At 45.7% G+C, this 23397-nt stretch overlaps 1 protein-coding gene across 5 annotated transcripts in view; it reads left to right on the forward strand.

Moving 5' to 3' along the window:
* The first annotated feature begins 244 nt into the window (after positions 1-244).
* hmgcs1 (3-hydroxy-3-methylglutaryl-CoA synthase 1 (soluble)) overlaps positions 245-23397 on the forward strand; it is a 28843-nt gene continuing 5690 nt past the window's right edge. The window contains exons 1-5 of one of the 5 annotated variants that reach the window (XM_072593560.1): positions 245-443; positions 16600-17057; positions 17843-17968; positions 21104-21268; positions 23171-23339. In XM_072593560.1, the coding sequence (XP_072449661.1) occupies positions 250-443; positions 16600-17057; positions 17843-17968; positions 21104-21268; positions 23171-23339 (1112 nt within the window). In that variant the 5' untranslated portion in view covers positions 245-249. The other 4 variants (XM_072593562.1, XM_072593563.1, XM_072593561.1 and 1 more) reach the window with 4 other exon arrangements.

The following is a 23397-nucleotide window of genomic DNA, read 5'->3' on the forward strand; positions in this document are numbered from 1 at the left end:
TTCTCAAGTGAAGCAAGATTTTTATTTTGAGTTTTTGTTGACGATGTTCTGAAAGTAGGGGAAAGGTTAGCTTGCTTCTAATCAGTAAGCTCAGTGCCAAACCAATGGGTAAATGATTAATGAGTTTGCTGGGACTGCATAGTTGAATGGTCTGTGCTGATCTTTGATACAGAGCATGACGTGTACAGTACTGGGTGGGAGAGAAGGTGTGTTCTGAGTGCTGTATAAGTGCTGCACATATGATGCTGAATGCTCAGTGTCTCAGTGGATGCCATTAGTCTCCTTCACACTCTCAACATGTTTCGAACGCTTACCAGACTCAGCCGACTTGTGTATGCAGATAGTGTGTGTGCTGGACAAAACCTCAGCTCCCAGAGCCAGCGGGTTATTTTCACAACTTGCCGACGAGCAACTGTCAAGGTTAAGCCCCCAGTGACAAGGAGGTAGGTTTTACAGAGTTGGTGAGGATAATGTCCACATACGAGTGTTCTAGTTCTGAGGGAGTGGGTCGCTAGTCCCTGAAATCATATCACAGGCCACTGAACCTGCTACGTCTCCGCTGGCCCACTGTAGGAATGCCTCTGCCACTCCCATTCTTTGCCTTTCCCTGTTGGCCCTGTAAATTTTGTGTCTTATGGAATCTAAAATTGCCCCTGCCTTCACCACTTTCAAGCAGTGAATCCTAACCACTTCCTGTGTAAAAAGAAATCATCCTTTTGCCAATCACTTTAAACCTGTGCGCCCCCTGAAGTCAATTCTGTTTTAAAATTATTTCATGAATATGAGCATTTCTAGCAAGCTCAGTGACTTGCTGATTTCTAATTGTCCTGGAGAATATGATGATGAATTTCCTTGAACCACTGCAGTCGATTTGTAATAAGAACACCCACAGTGCTGTGACACTGAAGGAATAGGGATGTGTTTCCAAGTCAGCAGAATGAGAATTGGGTTTATTGTCATGTGTACTCAAGTATAGAAATTCAGGAGTATAGTGAAAAGTTTACAATGTCGCCCCACATGTGCCCATCTTAGGTACAAAGCACCGAGATGAGTGTCTTGGTGGTGGTGTTCCCATGTGTTTGCTGCTCCAGTTCTTTTTGGTTGCAATAGAATTAGAAGGTGCTGTCGTTGGAGTTTTGGTGAGTCACTGCAGTGCCGATGTAGATGGTACACACGGCCGCCACTATGCGTCTGTGGTAGAAGGAGTGAATGTTGAAGGTGCCAATCATACAGGCTGCTTAGTTCTTGCTTGTCACGCTTCTGGAGTGTTATTGTAGCAACAAGTGGGCAATATTCCATCACCTGTCTAACTTGTGCCACAAGATGGTGGGCAAGCTTTGGGCAGTCAGGGAGGAGAGTTACTCGCTGCAGGATGTCTATCCTGGTCCTGTTAACCGCAGTATTTGTACAGCTAGTCCATTTCAGCTTCTGGTCACTGGTAACCTCCAGATTGTTGATAGTGGGGGATTAGTTGAAGGATTTGCTGGGAACGTAGTTAGATGGGAGAAACCATCTTTCAGGTGGAACATTAAGCTGAGTCCTTGTCCCCTCAAGAGGACAAAAGATCCCACAGTACCATTATAAAAGCAAAAAGATGAGGTCGCAACCCCCCATTGCCATCCTAGCTAATGTTTTTCTCAGCAGCATTTGGACACATGATCGGATCATCATCTAATCAGTAGTTGTGCATCCTACCCTATGCCAGTAACAATACTTACAAAAAAATGTCATTGGCTGCTTAGCTTTTTGAATCATCTCAATATCATAAAAGGCACTATATAAATGCAAGTGTTTTTCTTGTATGACGAGTGTCTACAGCTGCAGCCAATGATGGTTTGGCTTCTCAAAAGATTGAAGGGTGTGCTGTAAAAGCAAAATCCTGTTGATGCTGGAAATCTGACATAAAACTAAGAGTACTGGAGAACCTTCGGTCTGGCAGGATCCGTGAGGAGAGAAACAGTTAATGTTTTGAGTCCAGCCTGACACTTCTTCAGAAGTACGTGGTTTGGATGGGATGAAGTCTCCATTCCTCTGAAATGCCCCAGCTCACTCCTGTTAAAAAAAACAATCTTGTGATTAGCCACACTGCTTTAACCTTGCAACTCTGTAGCCTCCACCCCTTGTGCCCCCTCAACTCTCCCTGCTCCTTAGAGAACCCCTCCAACCTCACTGCTCCTCCATTGCAGCCCCTCATCGCCCCAAATCTCTTGGAGTTCCCTTCTTCTTACTCCTCTCCCCACACCTGACTCTATGCTCGTGCTCACCCTTCCTGCCTGATCTCTTTTGCCCCCCCCCCCCACCCCCCCTCCTTTGTCCTCCTTCCTACACACCACCTCCCCATCCTCTTCCTTCTTGCTTGTTTTCTTTAGTTTTGGTGCCCATTCTGTTCCCTTCAGTAGCACATTGGAACTCTTCTTGTATAGCAGGGTTCCACACAAGTGGGTGTGAGATTGCACTCCAGCCTTTAGAGCATGTGGGAGGCATGCCCAGTTTTGATTTGCTTGCATGTTCCTTTATGATGCTGTTTTGAAATTCCAGTATTCCATAATGGCTAGACTTGGTCACCTAGCAACTAACTTTTGTCCGTCAGCTTCCTGGCGTGTTGGCAGAAAGTTTCATTCAGTGTTCAGTCAGCCTCCCTTGTTTATGCCAGGAACAGAAATACAGCTTGGCTGTGCTCAAATTGCCTTCCAGTGCAAACTCCCAGCTGGCACATCATCAACACCAATGCTGCACTGAAACCATTGTGTCCTACTGAAGGCTTGCATTTTGCAGTGCTTGTCACTTCCTCAGAGTCCCAAAGTGTCATGCTGTTATTTTTGATGTCTGGTTACTGCTGTAATGTAGGGAATGTTAATAAACTGGGAGAGTTTTGAGTCCAAGGGTGGTGGTTGTAGGGGAGCTGGGATGGGGAATGCATGGTGAAGATGTGGGATCTGTGAGGGAGCAGCTCTGCTAGCATGATGGTTGTGGTGAAGGCTGAATCCATTACATCAGGGGCTGGGTGTAGGACGCTGTTGATGTAATAGCAAAAGGTCAGTTACAGCCACACAGTTAGTCCCAGCACCTCTTCAGCTGAGATGTCACACTGGTCCTCATCCAGCTCTGGCGTTATGATGCCCTGGGGAGGACCAGAGATGGCCTTTATAACATGGGCACACTTTGCTTTTTGCTGCTGTAATTGTGGAGACACCATCCCTTGAACAGTTCCCTTCATCACCCCTCCCCAGTGTGTCAGAGCTAGGATTGATTTGGCTCATTTGAGCTGAAAGCAGACAGGTTTTGCTCAAAAAGACACAGCAGCTTCTTTTAGCAATCTGAAAGGGAATGGAAGAGTTAATCTTCTGGGTGGGGCCCTGATGGGCGAGATCTGGGGTTTTCCTGTCATTTGTTTTTCTTTTCAGACACTGACCGAACTGGTGTTGCAATAAAAGGAACAGTGTGAGATTTATACACTGCCTCCTAACGTCAAAACTAATCCTGTGGTTCTTCATAGGAGCACAGTCATATGAAAACAAACATCAAGCCAAGAAAATATTGAAGTGGTATGTGGGGATGAAGATTTGTTTTGTTCTTTCATGAGATCTGGACAGTACTGGCACGGTCACCATTTATTGTGCTGAGTGGCTTGCTTGGCCATTTTAGAGGACAGTTAAGTGCATCCGCATTGGTATGCGCCTGGAGTCTCCCATATGCTAGACCTGATAAAGATGGCCGATTTCCTTCCTTCAAGGAACATAGAATATTACCGCGCTCTCGATGTTGCGCCGAGCTATGGAACCAATCTGAAGCCCCTCTAATCTACACTATTCCATTCTCGTCCATATGTCTATCCAATGACCACTTAAATGCCCGTAAAGTTGGTGAGTCTACTATTATTGCAGGCAGTGCATTCCACACCCCTACTACTCTGCGTAAAGAAACTTACTCTGACTTCTGTCCTAAATCTGTCAACCCCTTAATTTAAAGTTATGTCCACTCATGCTAGCCATCACCACCTGAGGGAAAAGGCTCTCACTGTCCAATCCAAGTAATCCTCTAATTATTGTATATGTCTCAATTAAGTCACCTCTCAACCTTCTTCTCTCTAACAAAAACAGCCTCAAGTCCCTCAGCCTTTCCTCGTAAGGCTCTCCCTCCATACCAGGCAACATCCTAGTAAATCTCCTCTGAGCCCTTTCCAAAGCTTCCATCTTTCCTACAATGCGGTGACCAGAACTGTACGCAATACTCCAAATGTGATTCCACCAGAATTCTGTACAGCTGCAGCATGATCTCATGGCTCCGAAACTCAATCCCTCTACCAATAAAAGCTAACACACCGTATGCCTTCTTAACAACCTATCAACCTGGGTGGCAACTTTCAGGGATCAGTGCACATGGACATAGAGATCTCTCTGCTCATCTACACTACCAAGAATTTTACCTTAAACCCAGTACTCTTTATTCCTGTTGCTCCTTCCAAAGTGAATCACCTCATACTTTTCCACATTAAACTCCATTTGCCAGCTCTCAGCCCAGTTCTGCAGCTTATATATGTCTCTCTGTAACTTACAACATCCTTCGTCACTATCCACAACTCTACCTCAGTGTCATCTGCAAATTTACTAACTCATCCTTCGATGCCCTAATCCAACAGTGATGACAAACAACAGTGGACCCACAACACATCTTTGGGGTATCCCACTTGTAAATGAACTTCAGGATGAACATTTTCCATCAACCATCACCCTCAATCCCATGCCTACCTGGGGAACCTTATCAAACATTTTACTGAAACCGATATACACCAAGTCAACTGCTTTACTGTCATCCACCTGTTTGGTCACCTTCTCAAAGAACTCAATAAGGCTTGTGCGACACAACCTACCCTTCACAAAACCGTGTTGACTATCCCTAATCAACTTATTCCTTTCTAGATGATTATAAATCCTATTTCTTATAATCCTTTCCAAAACTTTACCCACAACCAAAATAAGGCTCACGGGTCTATAATTACCAGGGTTGGCTCTACTCCCCTCCTTGAACAAGGGAACAACATTTGCTATCCTCCAGTCTTCTGGCATTATTCTTGTAGACAATGCCAAGCAAGTTTTTATAATAATTAATAACAGTTGACAGTCACTGTTGCTGAGACAAGCTTTTGATTCCAGATTTATTAATATTTTTAAATGTAAATTCCATCAGCTGACATACTGGAAATTGAACCTGAACGTTAATCTGGCCTCTGGATTACTAGTCCAGTAATATTACCACTGCGCCACAATCTCCTCCAATATATTCATCTGTATAAGCTTCCAGATAAAATATTAAAGTTGATAAATTCAGTGGCATGATGTTTGGCCCAAGTGGAAGTGGCAATATATCGGGAGGGGATTGACGTTTATTTTCTGAACAGCTGAAGGAGGGAATGGTAGTGCTGAGCTGAAGGATGCCAAGTATTTACAGTTTGTTTCAGATTTCTCAGCTTTGTGATCTGTGAGGCTTTAAAGGGGAGGTGATGAGAAATGGAGGTGTATGAGCAGAGCCTGGCAGCTACCATAAAAGGGGGTCCCATAGTCTGCTATAGGCTTATCAACAGTAAAATGAAGCGTGGGGTTAATTAGGCACCAAAGGAGGAATTTAGGAATGGTGACAGAGGGTATTGCTGAAATATTAAACTGGTAAAATAAAACAAAGATTTGAAACAAAAATCAGAAATTACTGGAGAAATTCAGTAGGTCTGGCAGCACCTGTGGGAAGAAAGCAGAGTTAACGTTTTGATTCTTCATTAGAACGGTTTAACCATAGAGTCATAGAGATGTACAAGCAGGGAAACAGACCCTTCGGTCCAACCCGTCCATGCCAACCAGATATCCCAACCCAATCTAGTCCCACCTGCCAGCACCCGGCCCAGATCCCTCCAAACCCTTCCTATTCATATACCCATCCAAATGCCTTTTAAATGTTGCAATTGTACCAGCCTCCACCACATCCTCTGGCAGCTCATTCCATAGACGTACCACCCTCTGCGTTAAAAAGTTGCCCCTTAGGTCTCTTTTATATCTTCCCCTCTCACCCTAAACCTATGCCCTCTAGTTCTGGACTCCCTGAGCCCAGGGAAAAGACTTTGTCTATTTATCCTATCCATGTCCCTCATAATTTTGTAAACCTCTTTAGGTCACCCCTCAGCCTCTGACGCTCCAGGGAAAACAGACACAGCCTGTTCAGCCTCTCCCTGTAGCTCAGATCCTCCAACCCTGGCAACATCCTTGCAAATCTTTTCTGAACCCTTTCAAGTTTCACAACATCTTTCTGATAGGAAGGAGACCAGAATTGCACGCAGTATTCCAACAGTGGCTTAACCAATGTCCTGTACAGCCGCAACATGACCTCCCAACTCCTGTACTCAATACTCTGACCAATAAAGGAAAGCATACCAAATGCCACCTTCACTATCCTATCTACCTGCGACTCCACTTTCAAGGAGCTATGAACCTGCACTCCAAGGTCTCTTTGTTCAGCAACACTCCTTAGGACCTTAACATTAAGTGTATAAGTCCTGCTAAGATTTGCTTTCGCAAAATGCAGCACCTTGCATTTATCTGAATTAAACTCCATCTGCCACTTCTCAGCCCATTGGCCCATCTGGTCCAGATCGTGTTGTAATCTGAGGTAACCCTCTTCACTCTCCACTGCACCTCCAATTTTGGTGTCATCTGCAAACTTACTAATTGTACCTCTTGTGCTCGCATCCAAATCATTTATGTAAATGACAAAAAGTAGAGGGCCCAGCACTGATCCCTGTGGCACTCCACTGGTCACAGGCTTCCAGTCAGAAAAACAACCCTCCACCACCACCCTCTGTCTTCTACCTTTGAACCAGTTCTGTATCCAAATGGCTAGTTCTCCCTGTATTCCATTTTGCAAGATGTCACCATCTATTTCCCTACAGTCTATATCTCCCATATCCTTTTCCACAGTAAATACTGATGCAAAATATTCATTTAGTATCTCCCCCATTTTCTGTGGCTCCACACAAAGGCCGCCTTGCTGATCTTTGAGGGGCCCTATTCTCTCCCTAGTTATCCTTTTGTCCTTAATATATTTGTAAAAACTCTTTGGATTCTCCTTAATTCTATTTGCCAAAGCTATCTCATGTCCCCTTTTTGCCCTCCTGATTTCCCTCTTAAGTATACTCCTTCTTTCTTTATACTCTTCTAAGGATTCACTTGATCTACCCTGTCTATACCTGACATATGCTTCCTTTTTCTTAACCAAACCGTCAATTTCTTTAGTCATCCAGCATTCCCTCTACCTACCAGCCTTCCCTTTCACCCTGACAGGAATATACTTTCTCTGGATTCTTGTTATCTCATTTCTGAAGGCTTCCCATTTTCCAGCCGTCCCTTTACCTGCAAACATCTGCCTCCAATCAGCTTTCGAAAGTTCTTGCCTAATACCGTCAAAATTGGCCTTTCTCCAATTTAGAACTTCAACTTTTAGATCTGGTCTATCCTTTTCCTTCAGTATTTTAAAACAAATAGAATTATGGTCGCTGGCCCCAAAGTGCCCCCCCCCCCCCCCCCACTGACACCTCAGTCACCTGCCCTGCCTTATTTCCCAAGAGTAGGTCAGGTTTTGCACCATCTCTAGTAGGTACATTCACATACTGAATCAGAAAATTGTCTTGTACACACTTAAGAAATTCCTCTCCATCTAAAACTTTAACTATGGCAGTCCCAATCAATGCTTGGAAAGTTAAAATCCCCTACCATAACTACCCTGTTATTTTTACAGATAGCTGAGATCTCCTTACAAGTTTGTTTCTCAATTTCCCTCTGACGACTGGGGGGTTTATAATACAATCCCAATAAGGTGATTATCCCTTTCTTATTTCTCAGTTTCATCCAAATAACTTCCGTGGATGTATTTCCGGGAATATCTTCCCTCAGTACAGCTGTAATGCTATCTCTTATCAAAAATGCCACTCCCCCTCCTCTCTTGCCTCCCTTTCTATCCTTCCTGCAGCATTTGTATCCTGGAACATTAAGGCCCATCCCTGAGCTATGTTTCTGTAGTTGCTATGATATCCCAGTCCCATGTTCCTAACCATGCCCTGAGTTCATCTGCCTTCCCTGTTAGGCCCCTTGCATTGAAATAAATGCAGTTTAATTTATTAGTCTTACTTTCTCCCTGACTGCCCTGACTGTTTCACTCACTTCTGTTCTCAGCTGTACCCGTCTCAGATCGATCTCTTTCCTCACTATCTCCCTGGGTTCCACCCCCCCCCCACCTTACTAGTTTAAATCCTCCCAGGCAGTTCGAGCAAATTTCCCTTCCAGTATATTAGTCCCCTTCTAATTTAAGTGCAATCCGTCCTCTTGTACAGGTCACTTCTACCTCAAAAGAGATTCCAATGATCCAAAAATGTGAATCCTTCTCCCATACACCAGCTCCTCAGCCATGCATTCATCTGCTCTATCCTCCTATTCCTGCCCTCACTAGCTCATAGCACTGGGAGTAATCCAGAGATTGCTACCCTTGAGGACCTCCTTTTTAAATTTCTGCCTAACTCTCTGTAATCTCCCTTCAGAGTCTCAACCTTTACCCTGCCTACATTGTTGGTTCCAATGTGGACAATGACCTCTTGCTGGCCCCTCTCCCCTGTGAGAACATTCTATCTTTCAAAGAACTACTGTACAGTATTGATCAGGTCAGTGCTGTTAATATGGTGTACCAATGAACATAGAAATTAGGAGGAGGAATAAGCTGCTTAGATCCTTTAATAACATCATAGCTTATCTGATTGCTTCACATTCCTGCCTACGTCTGATTACCTTTCAGCCTTTCGTTGCCAAGAATCTTCAACTCTGTTAAAAAATACTCCAAAACTCTGCTTCCACTACTTTTTAAGGAATATAATTCCAAAGACTTATAGTCACCTGAGAGAAAAAATATTGTTTCATTTCTGTTTTAAATGAGTGATTCCTTTTTAAATGGTGACCCCTAGGTTCTCCCAAATGAGGAGGAACACCTTTTCCACAGCCTAAGGATCTTTTATGTTTCAATCAACATGTTTCAATCTTACTCTTCCAAACTCCAGTGGATCCAAGCCTAGCTTGTCCAACCTTTCCTTGTAAGACAACCTGCCCATTGGCCGTATTGGTCTCGTAATCCTTCTCTGAACTGCTTCCAATACATTTACACCTTCCTTAAATAAGGTGGCTAGTGGTGTACAATGTGTACAGAATGTGGTCTCACCAATTGCCTGTATAAGTGAAGCATAACCTCCTTAATTTAGTATTTGGTTCATTTTGACAAACAATAACTTTCTATGAACAATCCTAATTGCTTTTTGTAAATGCATACTTGCCTTTTGCAATTCATCTGCTATGAGATCTAGATCCTTCTACATCTCCCAGCTCTGCAGTCCATTCCTATTAGGATAAAATTATGCTTTTTCACACTTCCCCTAAAGGGTAACCTCTCATTTTCCCCACATTTTCTCCATTTGGCAGGCCTTTGCCCACTTAGTTAATCTATGTATATGGTTGTAGTTGTTGGAGGTCAGTCATCTCAGCTCCAGGGCATCTTTGCAAGAGTACCTCAGGGTAGTGTCTTTGGCCCAACCATTTCAACTGTTTCATCAAAGACCTTCCCTCTGATGACAGTCCAATGTTCAGCACCATTTCTGAATCCTCAGATATTGAAGTAGTCTGTGTTCAAATGCAGCAAGACCTGGATAATATCCAGGCTTCAGCTGACAAGTGGCAAGTAGCATTGACGCCACAGAAATGCCAGGCAATGACCATCTCTAATAACAGACGATCTAACCACTCTCCCTTGGCATTCAATGGTTTAGCATCACTAAATCCCCCCACTATCAATATCCTAGTGGTTACCATTGACTAGAAACTTAACTGGACTTGCCATGTAGACATAATGGCTACAAGAGCAGGTCAGAGGCTAGGAATACTGCGATGAATAACTCACCACCTGACTCCCCAAAACCTGTCCATGTCTATAAGGCACAAGTCAAGAATGTGATGGAATATTCCCCACTTGCTCGGTTGAATACAGCTCCAACAGCACTCGAGAAGCTTGATACCATCCAGGACAAAGCAATCCACTCGATTGGCACCATGACTTTAAACATCCACTACCCCCTCCACCGAGGCTCAATAGCAGCAGCGTGTACTATCTACAAGATGCACTGCAGAAATTTGCCAAAGTTCATGACACTGCATCTTCAGAACTCAAAACCATTACCATTTGTTCTTTGTTATTGTGTGGTGTCGCAATTTGGATGTCTGCAAAACGTGTGAGCAACTAGAAAAACAATTCTGCTTTGTAAATGGATTTTCCTCCCAATCTCCAAATGCTGAATGGGAGAGAGAGATTGGGTTTGCAGAGTATCAAATAGATCCAAGCTTTTTTTACAGGGCCATTATTCTCCCAGAACTCTGACACCTGTAGGTATTACTCTGCTGCTTCCTTGTCTCTGACCTTTTCTTAGTTCTCTCTCTTTCTCCCCTTCTCTCACTCGCAATTCCCCCCTTCCCTCTGCATGACCTCTTCATTCCATTTTCTCAGCCCCCCCCCCCCCACCTTCCTATAAGACCATAACACACAGGAACAGGAGTAGGCAATTCAGTCCCTCGTGCTTGCTCCACCATGCAATAGGATCGTGGATGATCTGACATTCCTCACACACATTTTCCTGCCTTTTCCCCATAACACCTGATTCTTTCCTGATCAAGAATCCATCTATCTGGATTTAAATACACGAGGACTCTGCCTTCACACTTCTCTGTGGCAAGGAGTTCCAAAGACACTCAAACCTCAGAAGAAATTCTTCCTCATCTTCGTCTTAAATTGATGCCCCTTTATGATTAGATTCCATACAGTGTGGAAGTTGGCCCTTCAGCCCAACAAGTCCACACTGACCTTTCGAAGAGCAACCCACCCAGAACCATTCCCCTACATTTACCCCTGACTAATGCACTTAACACTATGGGCAATTTAGCATGGCCAATTCACCTGACCTGCACATCTTTGGACTGTGGGAAGAAACTGGAGCACCCAGAGGAAAAACTAAGGAGGTAGATGAGGGGGAAGCGGTAGATGTGGTATATATGGATTTTAGTAAGGCTTTTGATAAGATTCCCCATGGTAGGCTACTGCAGAAAATAGAGATATGGCATTGAGGGTGAGTTGGAGGTTTGGATTAGGAATTGGCTGGCTGGAAGAAGACAGAGGGTAGTAGTTGATGGCAAAGGTTCATCCTGGAGTGCCGTCACTAGCGGTGTTCCGCAAGGATCTGTTTTGGGACCATTGCTGTTTGTCATTTTTATAAATGACCTGGAGGAAGGGTTAGAAGGTTGGGTGAGCAAGTTTGCGGATGATACGAAAGTCGGAGGAGTTGTAGACAGTGAGGAAGGATGTGGCAGTTACAGCGGGATATAGAGAAGCTGCAGAGCTGGGCAGAAAGGTGGCAAATGGAGTTCAATGTAGTTAAGTGTGAGGTGATTCACTTTGGTAAGAGTAACAAAAAGATGGGGTACTGGGCTAATGGTCAGATACTTGGTAGTGTGGAAGAGCAGAGGGATCTTGGTGCCCATGTACACAGATCTCTGAAAGTTGCCACCCAGGTAAATAGTGCAGTGAAGAAGGCATATGGCGTACTGGCTTTTATTGATAGAGGAATTGAGCTCTGGAGTCCTGAGGTCATGCTGCAGTTGTATAAGACTCTGGTGCGGCCGCATCTGGAATATTGTGTGCAGTTTTGGTCGCCATACTATAGGAAGGATGTGTAGGCACTGGAACGGGTGCAGAGGAAGTTTACCAGGATGTTGCCTGGTATGGTAGGAAGATCCTATGAGGAAAGGCTGAGGCACTTGGGGTTGTTTTCATTGGAGAAAAGAAGGTTTAGGGGTGACTTGATAGAGGTGTACAAGATGATTAGGGGGTTAGATAGGGTTGACAGTGAGAACCTTTTTCCACATATGGAGTCAGCTATTACAAGGGGGCATAGCTTTAAATTAAGGGGGGGTAGATATAGGACTGATGTTAGGGGTAGGTTCTTCACTCAGCGAGTCGTAAGTTCATGGAATGCCCTGCCAGTAGCAGTGGTGGACTCTCCCTCTTTATGGGTATTTAAGCGGGCATTGGATAGGTATATGGAGGATAGTGGGTTAGTGTAGGTTAGGTGGGCTTTGATCGGCGCAACATCGAGGGCCGAAGGGCCTGTACTGCGCTGTATTCTTCTATGTTCTATGTTCTATGAAACCCACGCAGACATGGGGAGAATGTGCAAACTCCACACAGACAATTGCCTGAGGCGGAAATTGAACCCGGGTCCCTGACACTGTGAGGCAGCAGTGCTAACCACTGTGCCACCCTGAGACTGTTTCATGAGGGGAAATGTCCTGAAAAACTCCATAAGAATCTGATACAGTGCAGAGAGATCACAATCCATTCTTCTAAATTCTAATGAGTCAGTTCCAAACGTGTTAAACCTTTGCTCATAAGACAGTCCCTTCACACCAGGATAATCCTGGTGAATCTTCCCTAAACAAACTACAATGAAATATTTCTTTAAATAAGGGGCCAAAGCTGCCCACAATATTCCAGATGTGGCCTCACCAGTATCTTGTATGGTTGCAGTAAAATGTTCCTACTCCTATACTCCAACCTCTTCTAATATCCTGCTTGCCTTTCTGATGATCTGTTGCACATGCTAGCTTTCTCCCTTGTACGCTCCATTTATCCTAGCCTACCCTCTTTATTGTTCCTGCTCCCCCATCATTCACTCCATTCTCATCCCCCTTCCCCCACCATCCACCATTCTTGCACCTCCCCACCCCAGTCAACTTCCTTCCTCCCACTCCCCATCCTCTTCCTCCACCTCCACCCACCCTTGTCCTCTCCCTCTCTCCTACCCCACAACCACTGTCCTCTCCCTCTCTCCTCCCCAATCCCCTCCCTCTCCTCTTTCCCCCCCATCCGCTCCCTCTCTCCACCAACCTCATCCTCTCTCTCCCACTCCCATCCTATCCCTCTCTCCACCAACCTCATCTCTCTCCCCACCCTCACCCTCTCCCCACCTTCACCCTCTCCCCACCTTCACCCTCTCCCCACCTTCACCCTCTCCCCACCTTCACCCTCTCCCCACCCTCACCCTCTCTCCCCACCCTCACCCTCACCCTCTCTCCCCACCCTCACCCTCATCCTCTCCCTCACCCTCTCTCCCACTCCCATCCTCTCCCTCTCTCCCCCTCACACCCCCGTCCTCTCCCTCTCTCCCCCTCACACCCCTGTCTTCTCCATCTCCACACCCCGCTCTCCCTTTCTCTCCCCACCTCGCCCCTTCTCTTCTCACCTTTGTCCCCTCTCCGCCCCTCCCCACCCTGTCCCATCTCTCCCCAGCCCTCCCCCCTTTTCCCTCTCCCCACCCCGTCCCGTCCCTCCCCAACCCATCCCCCCCCTCTCTCCCACCCCATCCCCCCCTCTCTCCCACCCCATCTTCTCTTTACCCCCCGTCCACTCTTTCTCCCCCCTTTTTCCCTTTCCGCCCTCCTCCCTCTCTTCACCATATCATCTCCCTCTCTGCCCCATCCTCTCATTTTCCTCTCTCCTTTTTCCCTTTCTTACTCTCCTTTCTTCCTTTCTCTCAAACTTCTTTCATCTTTCTCTCCTGTTTCTCTTTTACCTCTTTGTCTCTTTCACTCTTTCTTTGTGTGTGTGTCTCCCTCCTTTTTCTCTTTCTCTCTCTTACTTCTTTCACCTTCTCTCTCACCTCCTCTTTCTCTGACCCCCTCCTCTCCTCTCTTTCCCTGTTCCCTCCCCCGCTCCAGTGTGGAGTTGCAGAGAGAGCCAACAGTCTCCTTCCGATAATGAGCTGTCGCTGCTACTGCTGCTGCATCATATCAGGAGCACGGGCTGATTGGCTGAAGCTCAGTCAGAACACTGTTCTGATCAGCTGGCGAGGGTGGAGCTGAAGTGTGTAGCTCTGTGCCTCGGTGGTTGCTGCTTTGCGCATTGATGTGAGTGGAGTGCAGCACACTACTGGCACCAGGCAGGTAGAGTACAGACATATCTGTAAGAGGCAGCACTCGGGGCACTGTGTGCTGAAGTATTCTTGTTCCTGCATTGCTATATGATGCAGGAAGACATCTCTGGTAAACTGTGAGCAGACGAGTGACTACATAGGGGTTTGTTTAACATTTGAAGCTGGTTTGAATCATTCTGTTCAAAATTGTTGGGAGAATTGTTATCAGGTTGTTGCCATGAGACTGCCATTCTTTACCAGTGTGTGTGTGTGTGTGTGTGTGTGTGTGTGTGTGTGTGAAAGGAATTGTTTGCACCAATATCTGCAGTGTATCTCAGAAGAGAAATTGAAGTTGGGATTGGCAAGTGCGTGAAAGGGCATTAAGTTTTAAATGGGGTAGTGATTGTGATGCATTGATAAGCAGGATCTGGAACCTAGTCACACAGGGTCTTTGTATATACGTGCAGGTATACTGTCCACATGCTGTATTGTCAGCAGCATTTGGGATCTCGTTATCTCTGTGGACCTGGCGTGCTCTTACAAGAGGGTGTGATTCTGGTTTGGGTTTCTCTTTTTTTAATAGCGTCTGGATATTAGTTTGTGTATCTGTCTCAGTCAGGTTTTGTAACCGTTTTCCCCGATAGCTCCCTCACCTTGTGGTGAATTCTGTGTTTAATCACATCTTCCTGCCACCTTCTGAAGATGCTGATGTTCAACGTGCCAGCTCATGCCTAGGTCTTTGGTGCATGGCAATGGATCAGTGCGGTCCCAAGTTGGTGAGCGCTGGACAGGGGTTATGTCTGTTTTAACTGGGCCTGGATGGACTATGTACATTCCGATAAACTGAGCCACACATGATGCTGGGGGTAAGGTACGACAGAGATAAAAATGTTCTTGGCTGCGTTTAGCTGATCCACTGCAGTCAGTGCATGAGCTTTAACGACCAGTTGCTAGGTTTGAACTGTGCTGAATTACCTGAAGGATGTTGGAGATCAGAAAATCTGCCCATTCCCTATCCAAGCTTTAAGGAGAAGAGAAATCTCCTGGGAGTACTCACGGTCCAACAAGACCTCTGTGCGGAAGGAATATACTTCAAGATAATGCTTGGCTGTGATGCCCCAAGTGGTCAAATTGCGATGCAGCAGCCACACAGGCAAGGGCGATGGTCCTTCAGCAGAGGAAGGCTGAGGAACCTGTGTTCACAACCGTACTTCATCCTTTTCTCCAATGTAGGAGGACATTCCATGACCAAGGATGCTTTGAGACTTATTCGCCATCATTAAGCAGTTGCTTCTGGAGCTGAGTGAACAATGTGTTAAATGAATCAATTTCCTGTGATTCATGTACAGTCTTGCTTGAATCTGACAGTTTCTAATCGTGCAGATAATTCGATATACTCCCAAAAGAACTAACTCTCACTGGGGGACACTTCCAAAAGGTCCTGACTCTCACTGGGGGAATAGTTCCTGTTGGTGCTGTCTCTCACTGGGGGAACAGTTCCTGTTGGTGCTGACTCTCACTGGGGGAACAGTTCCTGTTGGTCCTGACTCTCACTGGGGGAACAGTTCCTGTTGGTCCTGACTCTCACTGGGGGAACAGTTCCTGTTGGTCCTGACTCTCACTGGGGGAACAGTTCCTGTTGGTGCTGACTCTCACTGGGGGAACAGTTCCTGTTGGTGCTGACTCTCACTGGGGGGGGGGAACAGTTCCTGTTGGTGCTGACTCTCACTGGGGGAACAGTTCCTGTTGGTGCTGACTCTCACTGGGGGGGGGGAACAGTTCCTGTTGGTGCTGACTCTCACTGGGGGAACAGTTCCTGTTGGTGCTGACTCTCACTGGGGGGGGGGAACAGTTCCTGTTGGTGCTGACTCTCACTGGGGGAACAGTTCCTGTTGGTGCTGACTCTCACTGGGGGGGGGGAACAGTTCCTGTTGGTGCTGACTCTCACTGGGGGGGGGGAACAGTTCCTGTTGGTGCTGACTCTCACTGGGGGGGGGGGGAACAGTTCCTGTTGGTGCTGACTCTCACTGGGGGGGGGGGACCAGTTCCTGTTGGTGCTGACTCTCACTGGGGGGGGGGAACAGTTCCTGTTGGTGCTGACTCTCACTGGGGGGGGGGGAACAGTTCCTGTTGGTGCTGACTCTCACTGGGGGACAGTTCCTGTTGGTGCTGACTCTCACTGGGGGACAGTTCCTGTTGGTGCTGACTCTCACTGGGGGAACAGTTCCTGTTGGTGCTGACTCTCACTGGGGGAACTGTTCCCGGAGGCGCTGACTGTCACTGGGGGGGGACAGTTCCAGTTGGTGCTGACTCTCACTGGGGGACAGTTCCCGGAGGCGCTGACTGTCACTGGGGGGGGACAGTTCCAGTTGGTGCTGACTCTCACTGGGGGGGGAACAGTTCCCGGAGGCGCTGACTCTCCTCTTGAACTTGTACATTCCTGGAAGTAGAAGCCCAGTGTATGTAATTTCTGATTAGATTTTAATTCTTGGGATCTGGTGATTTTTGTGCCTGGTGATTAGACTAAGTGCTGCATTGATTTTTCACTCCTGTCTGCTTCTCCACAGTCTTTCCACAATGCCCGGATCACTTCCTGCCAACGCTGAGGCCAGCTGGCCCAAGGATGTGGGAATCATTGCCATGGAGATCTACTTCCCATCTCAGTTTGTGGAGCAGACAGAACTGGAGAAGTTCGATGGGGTGGACGCAGGCAAGTACACGGTGGGCCTGGGCCAGTCCAGGATGGGCTTCTGTTCTGACCGTGAGGACATCAACTCCCTGTGCCTGACCGCTGTTCACCGGCTGCTGGAGAGGAACAACCTCCCGTACGAGAGCATCGGGCGACTGGAGGTGGGCACAGAGACTATCATCGATAAGTCCAAGTCAGTGAAGACCGTTCTGATGCAGCTGTTTGAGGAGTCTGGGAACACTGACATCGAAGGCATTGACACCACTAATGCCTGCTATGGTGGAACTGCTGCACTCTTCAACTCTGTCAACTGGGTGGAGTCCAGTTCCTGGGATGGTGAGTCTATGCTGTCCAGAAACCTGTTTCTCCCCATCCCACCCAGACTAGGAACTTTCTCATCTCTATCTAGTTTTGATGAACACTGCAGGGAAAGGTAGTGTATTTATGAAGCACCTTTCACATCCTCCGGACATGGCAAAGCATTGCAGCCAATTAAATATTTTTCAGGAGAAGTCATTGTTCGTGGTAATGTGCCTCACATTAGAGGTGGCATTTCCTCATAGCTAATATAGACGTGGTGATCTCTAATGATATTGACACTGTACCTCTCACAGGTAATGTATGTGTCACAGTGTGTGTGTCAGCTATGAGGCATAGATGGTGTCTGCAGATAGCTGTTTGTATTTTACTGGGAGGACTTGTCTAGCTGGCTGGTTTCTGAACTGTGTTAAAGACCTGCAGGTGAGTGTGGCTTTGGGAAGGTGTCATCTGTCGCTGTGATAACGGAATTTCAATAGACAGGTTTCTGCCTCTGTGCAGTCCTTATCTCCTAAACGTTCCTATTCTATCTGCTTCCACCGCCCCTCTGGTACTTACCACCCGATATGTCAAAAAATACTTGCCTCTCACATCTCCTTTAATGTTAGTCTCTTTTAAACCTATGGTCCCTATTAATTGACATTTTTACGCTGGGAAAAAGTCTCCGACTGTCTATTCTATCCATTCCTCCCATAATTTTATAAACTTCTATCAGGTTGCTCCTTCATGCTCTGACATTCAATGTGGAAATAAACTAAGTTTGTGTAATTTTGACCCTGTTTTGTGTTGTCTTCGGCTTATAGGGCGCTACGCACTAGTTGTTGCTGGTGATATTGCCGTCTATGCCACTGGGAGTGCCCGTCCCACCGGTGGTGCCGGCGCCATCGCCATGTTGGTCGGTCCAAATGCTCCGCTGGGATTTGAGAGAGGTACGTAGACATGGACAGACCCGTGAGTGTTGTGAAACAGGATCTAATACATCCCACCGAGGCTGTCAGCACCATTCATGTGCAGACTAGTTGCTATTAGAAGGACAGACTTGCATTTGTGTGGTGCTGTTTATAACCTCTGAAGGCCACAAAGCAGTTTTGAAACACACTCACCCCGATAATGTTGGAATCAGAGTGGATAAGCTGGGCACACCAAAGTCCCGAAACAGCAGTGGCAAGATGTCACTGACATCCCTTGCTCACTCCCCCACTCAGTTGCTCGCTTTCAAATAACTCACTCATTCTAAGTTCACTCGGACACTGTCTCAATCTCCCACTTGCTCTCCTCTTGGCTGGTTTAGCTCCCCCCACTTCCTCTCTCACTCACACTTGTCCCCGCCATACACTCCCACCATCATACTCACTCCTGTAGCTGCCTTACCTCAGTATACTCAACAGCCCCATTCCCTCTAAAACCAGTAGGAAGAAGCATTCCTATGCTTACCCATAGCTCAGCACCTCGGAACATAGGAATATGAGTTGGCTATTCAGCCCATCTACATTCAGTTAGATCACAGTCCGTTTGTCTACCCTGATTTCATGTCCCTGGATAGTCTTTCCCAGCAAATTTCATCAGTCTCTGTTTTGTCATTGCCAGGAAGAGAGATTCCCAACCTCCCCACCTGCCATTTTGGAACGTGCAGGTGAGGAGCTGTGCTTCTGATCAATCTTCAAAAGAACGAAGACTAATATAGCACAGAAACAGGCCTTTTGGCCCACCCAAGACTGTACTGACATGTGATGCCTTTCTAAAGACACTCTGCCTCTGTGCAGTTCTCACCTCTTAAACATTCCTATTCTGTCTGCCTCCACCTCTGGCAACGCATTCTCGGCACTTGCCACCTTATGTGTAAACAAAAAAACTTGCCCCTCACATCTCCTTTAATGTTAGTCTCTTTTAAACCCATGTTCCCTATTAACTGGAGTTTCTACCCTGAGAAAAAGTCTCCAACTGTCCATTCTATCCACGCCTCCCATAATTTTATAAACTTCTATCAGGGTTCCTCTCTTATCCTCTGATATTCAGTTGAAAATAAACCAAGTTTGTCCAATCTCTCCTCATAGCTAATTCCCTCCAAAAACAAGCAATGTCCTGGTTAGCTGTTTCTGTAATCTCGCCAAAGCCTCCACATCCTTCTGGTTCAATATTCCAAATATAACCTAATTAAAGTTCTACCCTGCTGCGACATGACTTGCCCAATTTTTGTACTCTTTGCCTCTACCAACGAAGGCAAGCATACGATCTGCCTTATTGACGACCTTGTCCACATATGTAGCCGCTTAAACAGAGGACCTGGAAGCCTAGATCCCTTTGTGTGTTGATGCTACTAAGTGTGCTGCCATTTGCTGTATACTTCCCTTCTGCATGAGATCTCCCAAAGGCATCACCCTGCATTTGTCAGATTAAACTCCATATGCCATTTCTCTGCCCAAGTCTCCAGCCTGTCTATATCCTGCTGTATCTTCTGGCAATCTTCCTCACTATCTGTAACTCTGCCAATCTTTGTCATCCACAAACTTAAGTACATACATTAGACGCCTTCACTTTCCTCCACATTATTTATTTAGATTATAAACTGGGTTCCAAGCACTGATCCCTGTGGAACACCACTCATCACAGACCTCCAATCAGAAAACATGCTTCCACCCCCTCCTCAATCATCATTGTCACTTACTCAAAAAACTCAATCAAGTTTGTGAGACACCACTTTCCCTTTAATTGTGCCAGCTGCAATGGCCTCTGAAGGACTGTGTATGGCAGCAGCTTCCAGAAGTGGAAGCCAATTCCTCAAACACCAATTGATGTGTGGGTGGCACCTCAGTTTAGAGGGAGCATTGTGTCAGGTGATGTGATTTTTTTTATTCTTTATGCTTTCTGGGATGGGGGGGTCACTAGCAGGCAGCCAGCGTTTTTGTTGTCCATCCCTAATTTCCCTTGACCAGCTCATGTGGCCATTTGAGCAATCAGCCCAAGGTCCACCACACTGCTGTGGATCTGGAGTCACATGTAAGCCAGACAGTAAGGACAGGCAGACTTCCTTCCTTGAAGGAAATTAGTGAACCAGGTGGGTTTTCTCCAACAGTTGTCAGTGGTTACATGGTCACTGGTAGAGTAGATTTTCCTTTCAGACTTGCTTGTTTTTAGTTGAATTTAGATTTCACCATCTGACGTGTTGGGATTCGAGCCCACTTCCCCCGATTTTAGTCTGGGCTTTGGATAATGAGTTGCTGTTTGCACCTTTGCACAAAGTTCAGGGATCTGGGCTCATGCTTGGAATTCCCATTCCGATCCTTATCCCAAGCTCCCAGCCTTGTGTTTTTGGTTTGGTGGAGCTGGCATTGTGAGTAACCTCTCGTTTAGTTGTCACGGCATCAGGATCATGCAGCACTCAACAAACTGTCAGTCTGGAGCACTCTGTATTGGTGAAGAGATCTCCTAATAAATCCAGTTAGAGATGAAATTAAAAACCAGCAATAAAGTCTTTCACTTTTCCCAAGAGATATCTTGTATGATCAAATGAAGCACTGAATCTTCTCTGCCTTTTGAGGCCAGAGTTAGTTGTTAGAGCTGCAATTCTTATTTTGTAGTCCTGTTTCACTGTCAGCAGGTGGCGATGTTCCATTGCATTCCTTCAAACAACTGACTGTTTCGCTTGTTTACTTTGCATTAATTCACATATAATTAATTTTTGATTGAATTTTTCTTTTGCTCTTTATGTTCTTCTTTTATTGGGATATTTGGCTTCCACCTGAGAGGGTCTCCCGGACTTTGGGTTGATGCCCCAGCTGAAAGGTGCCCCCTCTATCCGTGCTGCACTGGAGTGTTACCCTGGATTATGAGCTTACATCTTTGGATGGGGGCTGGCAGCCTTGTGTTTTACTCCGATGAGAGTGTGACCCATTGGGCTGTGACTGAGGCTGGTTTTTACAACTCAACATTAGTCACAGTCGGCATATCTTGCAGTTGGATGGGAATGTATAACATTTCCTGCCCGAGGACTGCAGGAAGGTTTGCTGTCTTTAATGTCTTAGGGTTGTGCATGTAACGGCTGATTGTTTGTCACTAACTTATAGGACTCCGGGGAACACACATGCAGCACGCATACGATTTCTACAAGCCGGACATGGTGTCAGAGTACCCAGTGGTGGATGGGAAGCTTTCGATACAGTGCTACCTCAGCGCATTAGATCACTGCTACAAAGTTTACTGCAACAAGTATCAGGCACAGAAACAAAAAGGTAGGCTGGTGTGTTGCGAGTTGGCAAGACCTAATAGAAATGACTTCCATTTGCTTTACTGATTTGCATATGTCCTCTTTAACAAGTGTGGCAGCCCCTTCTTGTTTTATCCCATTGGCACCTTCCACTTTATTTCTTCACAAAGCTGTTCCCCAGATTATCACAACCAATAACTGTTGACAATATTGTTAGTGTCTTTACTTGTTGAATGTCATCAAAATCCAGAATTTATCCACCTAAAACTGACAGTGGGTTATCAGACTTGGAAAGTTAATCATTTAGCATTTCCGAGTTCTCTCATTTACTTTTAAGACAGGTACCACATAGGCATAAGTACAGAATAAAGTCCCTTCTACTCTTTTAAAATGAAAGTAAAACTCCATCGACATTGTCCGACCAAAAACCTCCAGGACACGGACAGCATAGGGTCAGATACAGAGTAAACCTGTCCTCATCAAACACTCCCAGGATGGGTACAGCATGGAGTTGGGTAAAGATTCAAACTCCCTCTACTCTTCTAAACAAAGTAAACTAAAAGTAAGTCTCCCTCTACTCTTTGAAACTGAAGTTCTTTTTACACTGTCCCCATCAAACACTCCCAGGGCAAGGGAAGGGCAGGATTAGATACAGGGTAACTAACAATGGTGTACTCATGTTAGCCATTGTCCTAATTTTTCACATGATCTGGGTCGCAGACATCCATGGAAAATGTTTTGCCCTGTTTAAGTTTCCAAGCTAAAGGTGCTGGGCTGTTGAGAATGTATAGCTTCTGTTCGTGTGTATACGATGTCTCAAACCATCTTTAAAGGAGTACTCTGCACATTGTGCATCAATTCTTTGATGAAGACTATCTAGAGAGACTCAAAGCACAGGACTTTGAATGGGTTTTACGTAATGCTGCAATGCAGTATTGAGCATTCTTGTACTGTTGAAAATATTTTCAATGTCTAATTTTCATCAGTTCTGGGAGCCATAACAGCATTAAGTTATAGCTATTGGAAAGGCAGGACTAGCTCTTCAGGGGTATAGGTGTTATGTCATAATTTCATGGTTGGTGTGTTAGACAGAGTCCAGGAATATGCTCTTCTGGTCAGAGTCTTATTCTAACAGACACATCACAAATCTCCAACAATACTGATTATTTCCCATGTACTTCCCCACATATACACATAGTCATAGAATTTTATGCATGCATAGTCAAATGTTCACTCACTAATCCCTTGTTAAGTATCCTAGCCAGAAGCCACTAGATGGGAAGAACCTGAAGTAGTTCAGATTGACATGAAGAAGATCACAGAGTAATTTCTTCCCCTTTATTAAACTACTTTTTCCCTTGGGGGCAGTAGAGGCTGAGTCCTGAATATATTCAGGGCTTAGTTAATAGACTTTTGATTGACAAGGGAGTGGACAAGACAGTAGAGTGGAGGTCACATCATTTTTAAAATTATTTGTTCATAATATGTTACTATTGCTGACTGGCATTTATTAAATGGCCCCAACTGCCCTTTTCTTCATTCACTTGTGGAACATGGGTGTCACTGGCTGGACCAACATTTATTGCCCATCTCTAGTTGCACTAGAACTGAAGACAGTGCTTCAGGTAGAAACTAATTAAATTCATCTAAGAGCATAACATCTTTTAATTTATAATGCAGCTCTCTTTTTATAAAGGTTGAAATTGCATTAATTGTCATTAGCTTTAATGCCTTAGCAAAAGTTGAGAGAATCCCAGCTATATATATAGGTCAGATTAACTTGTCCAGCTGCTTCTTACCTGTGTGCTATTTACCATGGAGTGTGTCTTGATTGTACACCCATTTGAGAGCACTTGTCGCTGACAGTGGGATCACATGAATTTAATCTCTGTCACGCAGCATTAATCTGGTGAATATTATGTTTCAGAGGGCAGCGATGCTTGCTTTACTCTCCAGGATTTTGACTACATGGTATTCCACACCCCTTACTGCAAACTGGTCCAGAAATCTGTGGCCCGGCTGCTTCTCAACGATTTCCTACGTGACTCCAACCCCAACACAGAGAGTGGTATCTTCAGTGGCCTGGAGGCCTTCAGGTGAGCGGATTTTGTGACTCGTCATGGGGCCTGCTTCCCAGACAACAAAAGCCAAATA

The sequence above is a fragment of the Chiloscyllium punctatum genome, chromosome 2, assembly GCF_047496795.1.
Source record: "Chiloscyllium punctatum isolate Juve2018m chromosome 2, sChiPun1.3, whole genome shotgun sequence".
Lineage (NCBI taxonomy): Eukaryota > Metazoa > Chordata > Chondrichthyes > Orectolobiformes > Hemiscylliidae > Chiloscyllium > Chiloscyllium punctatum.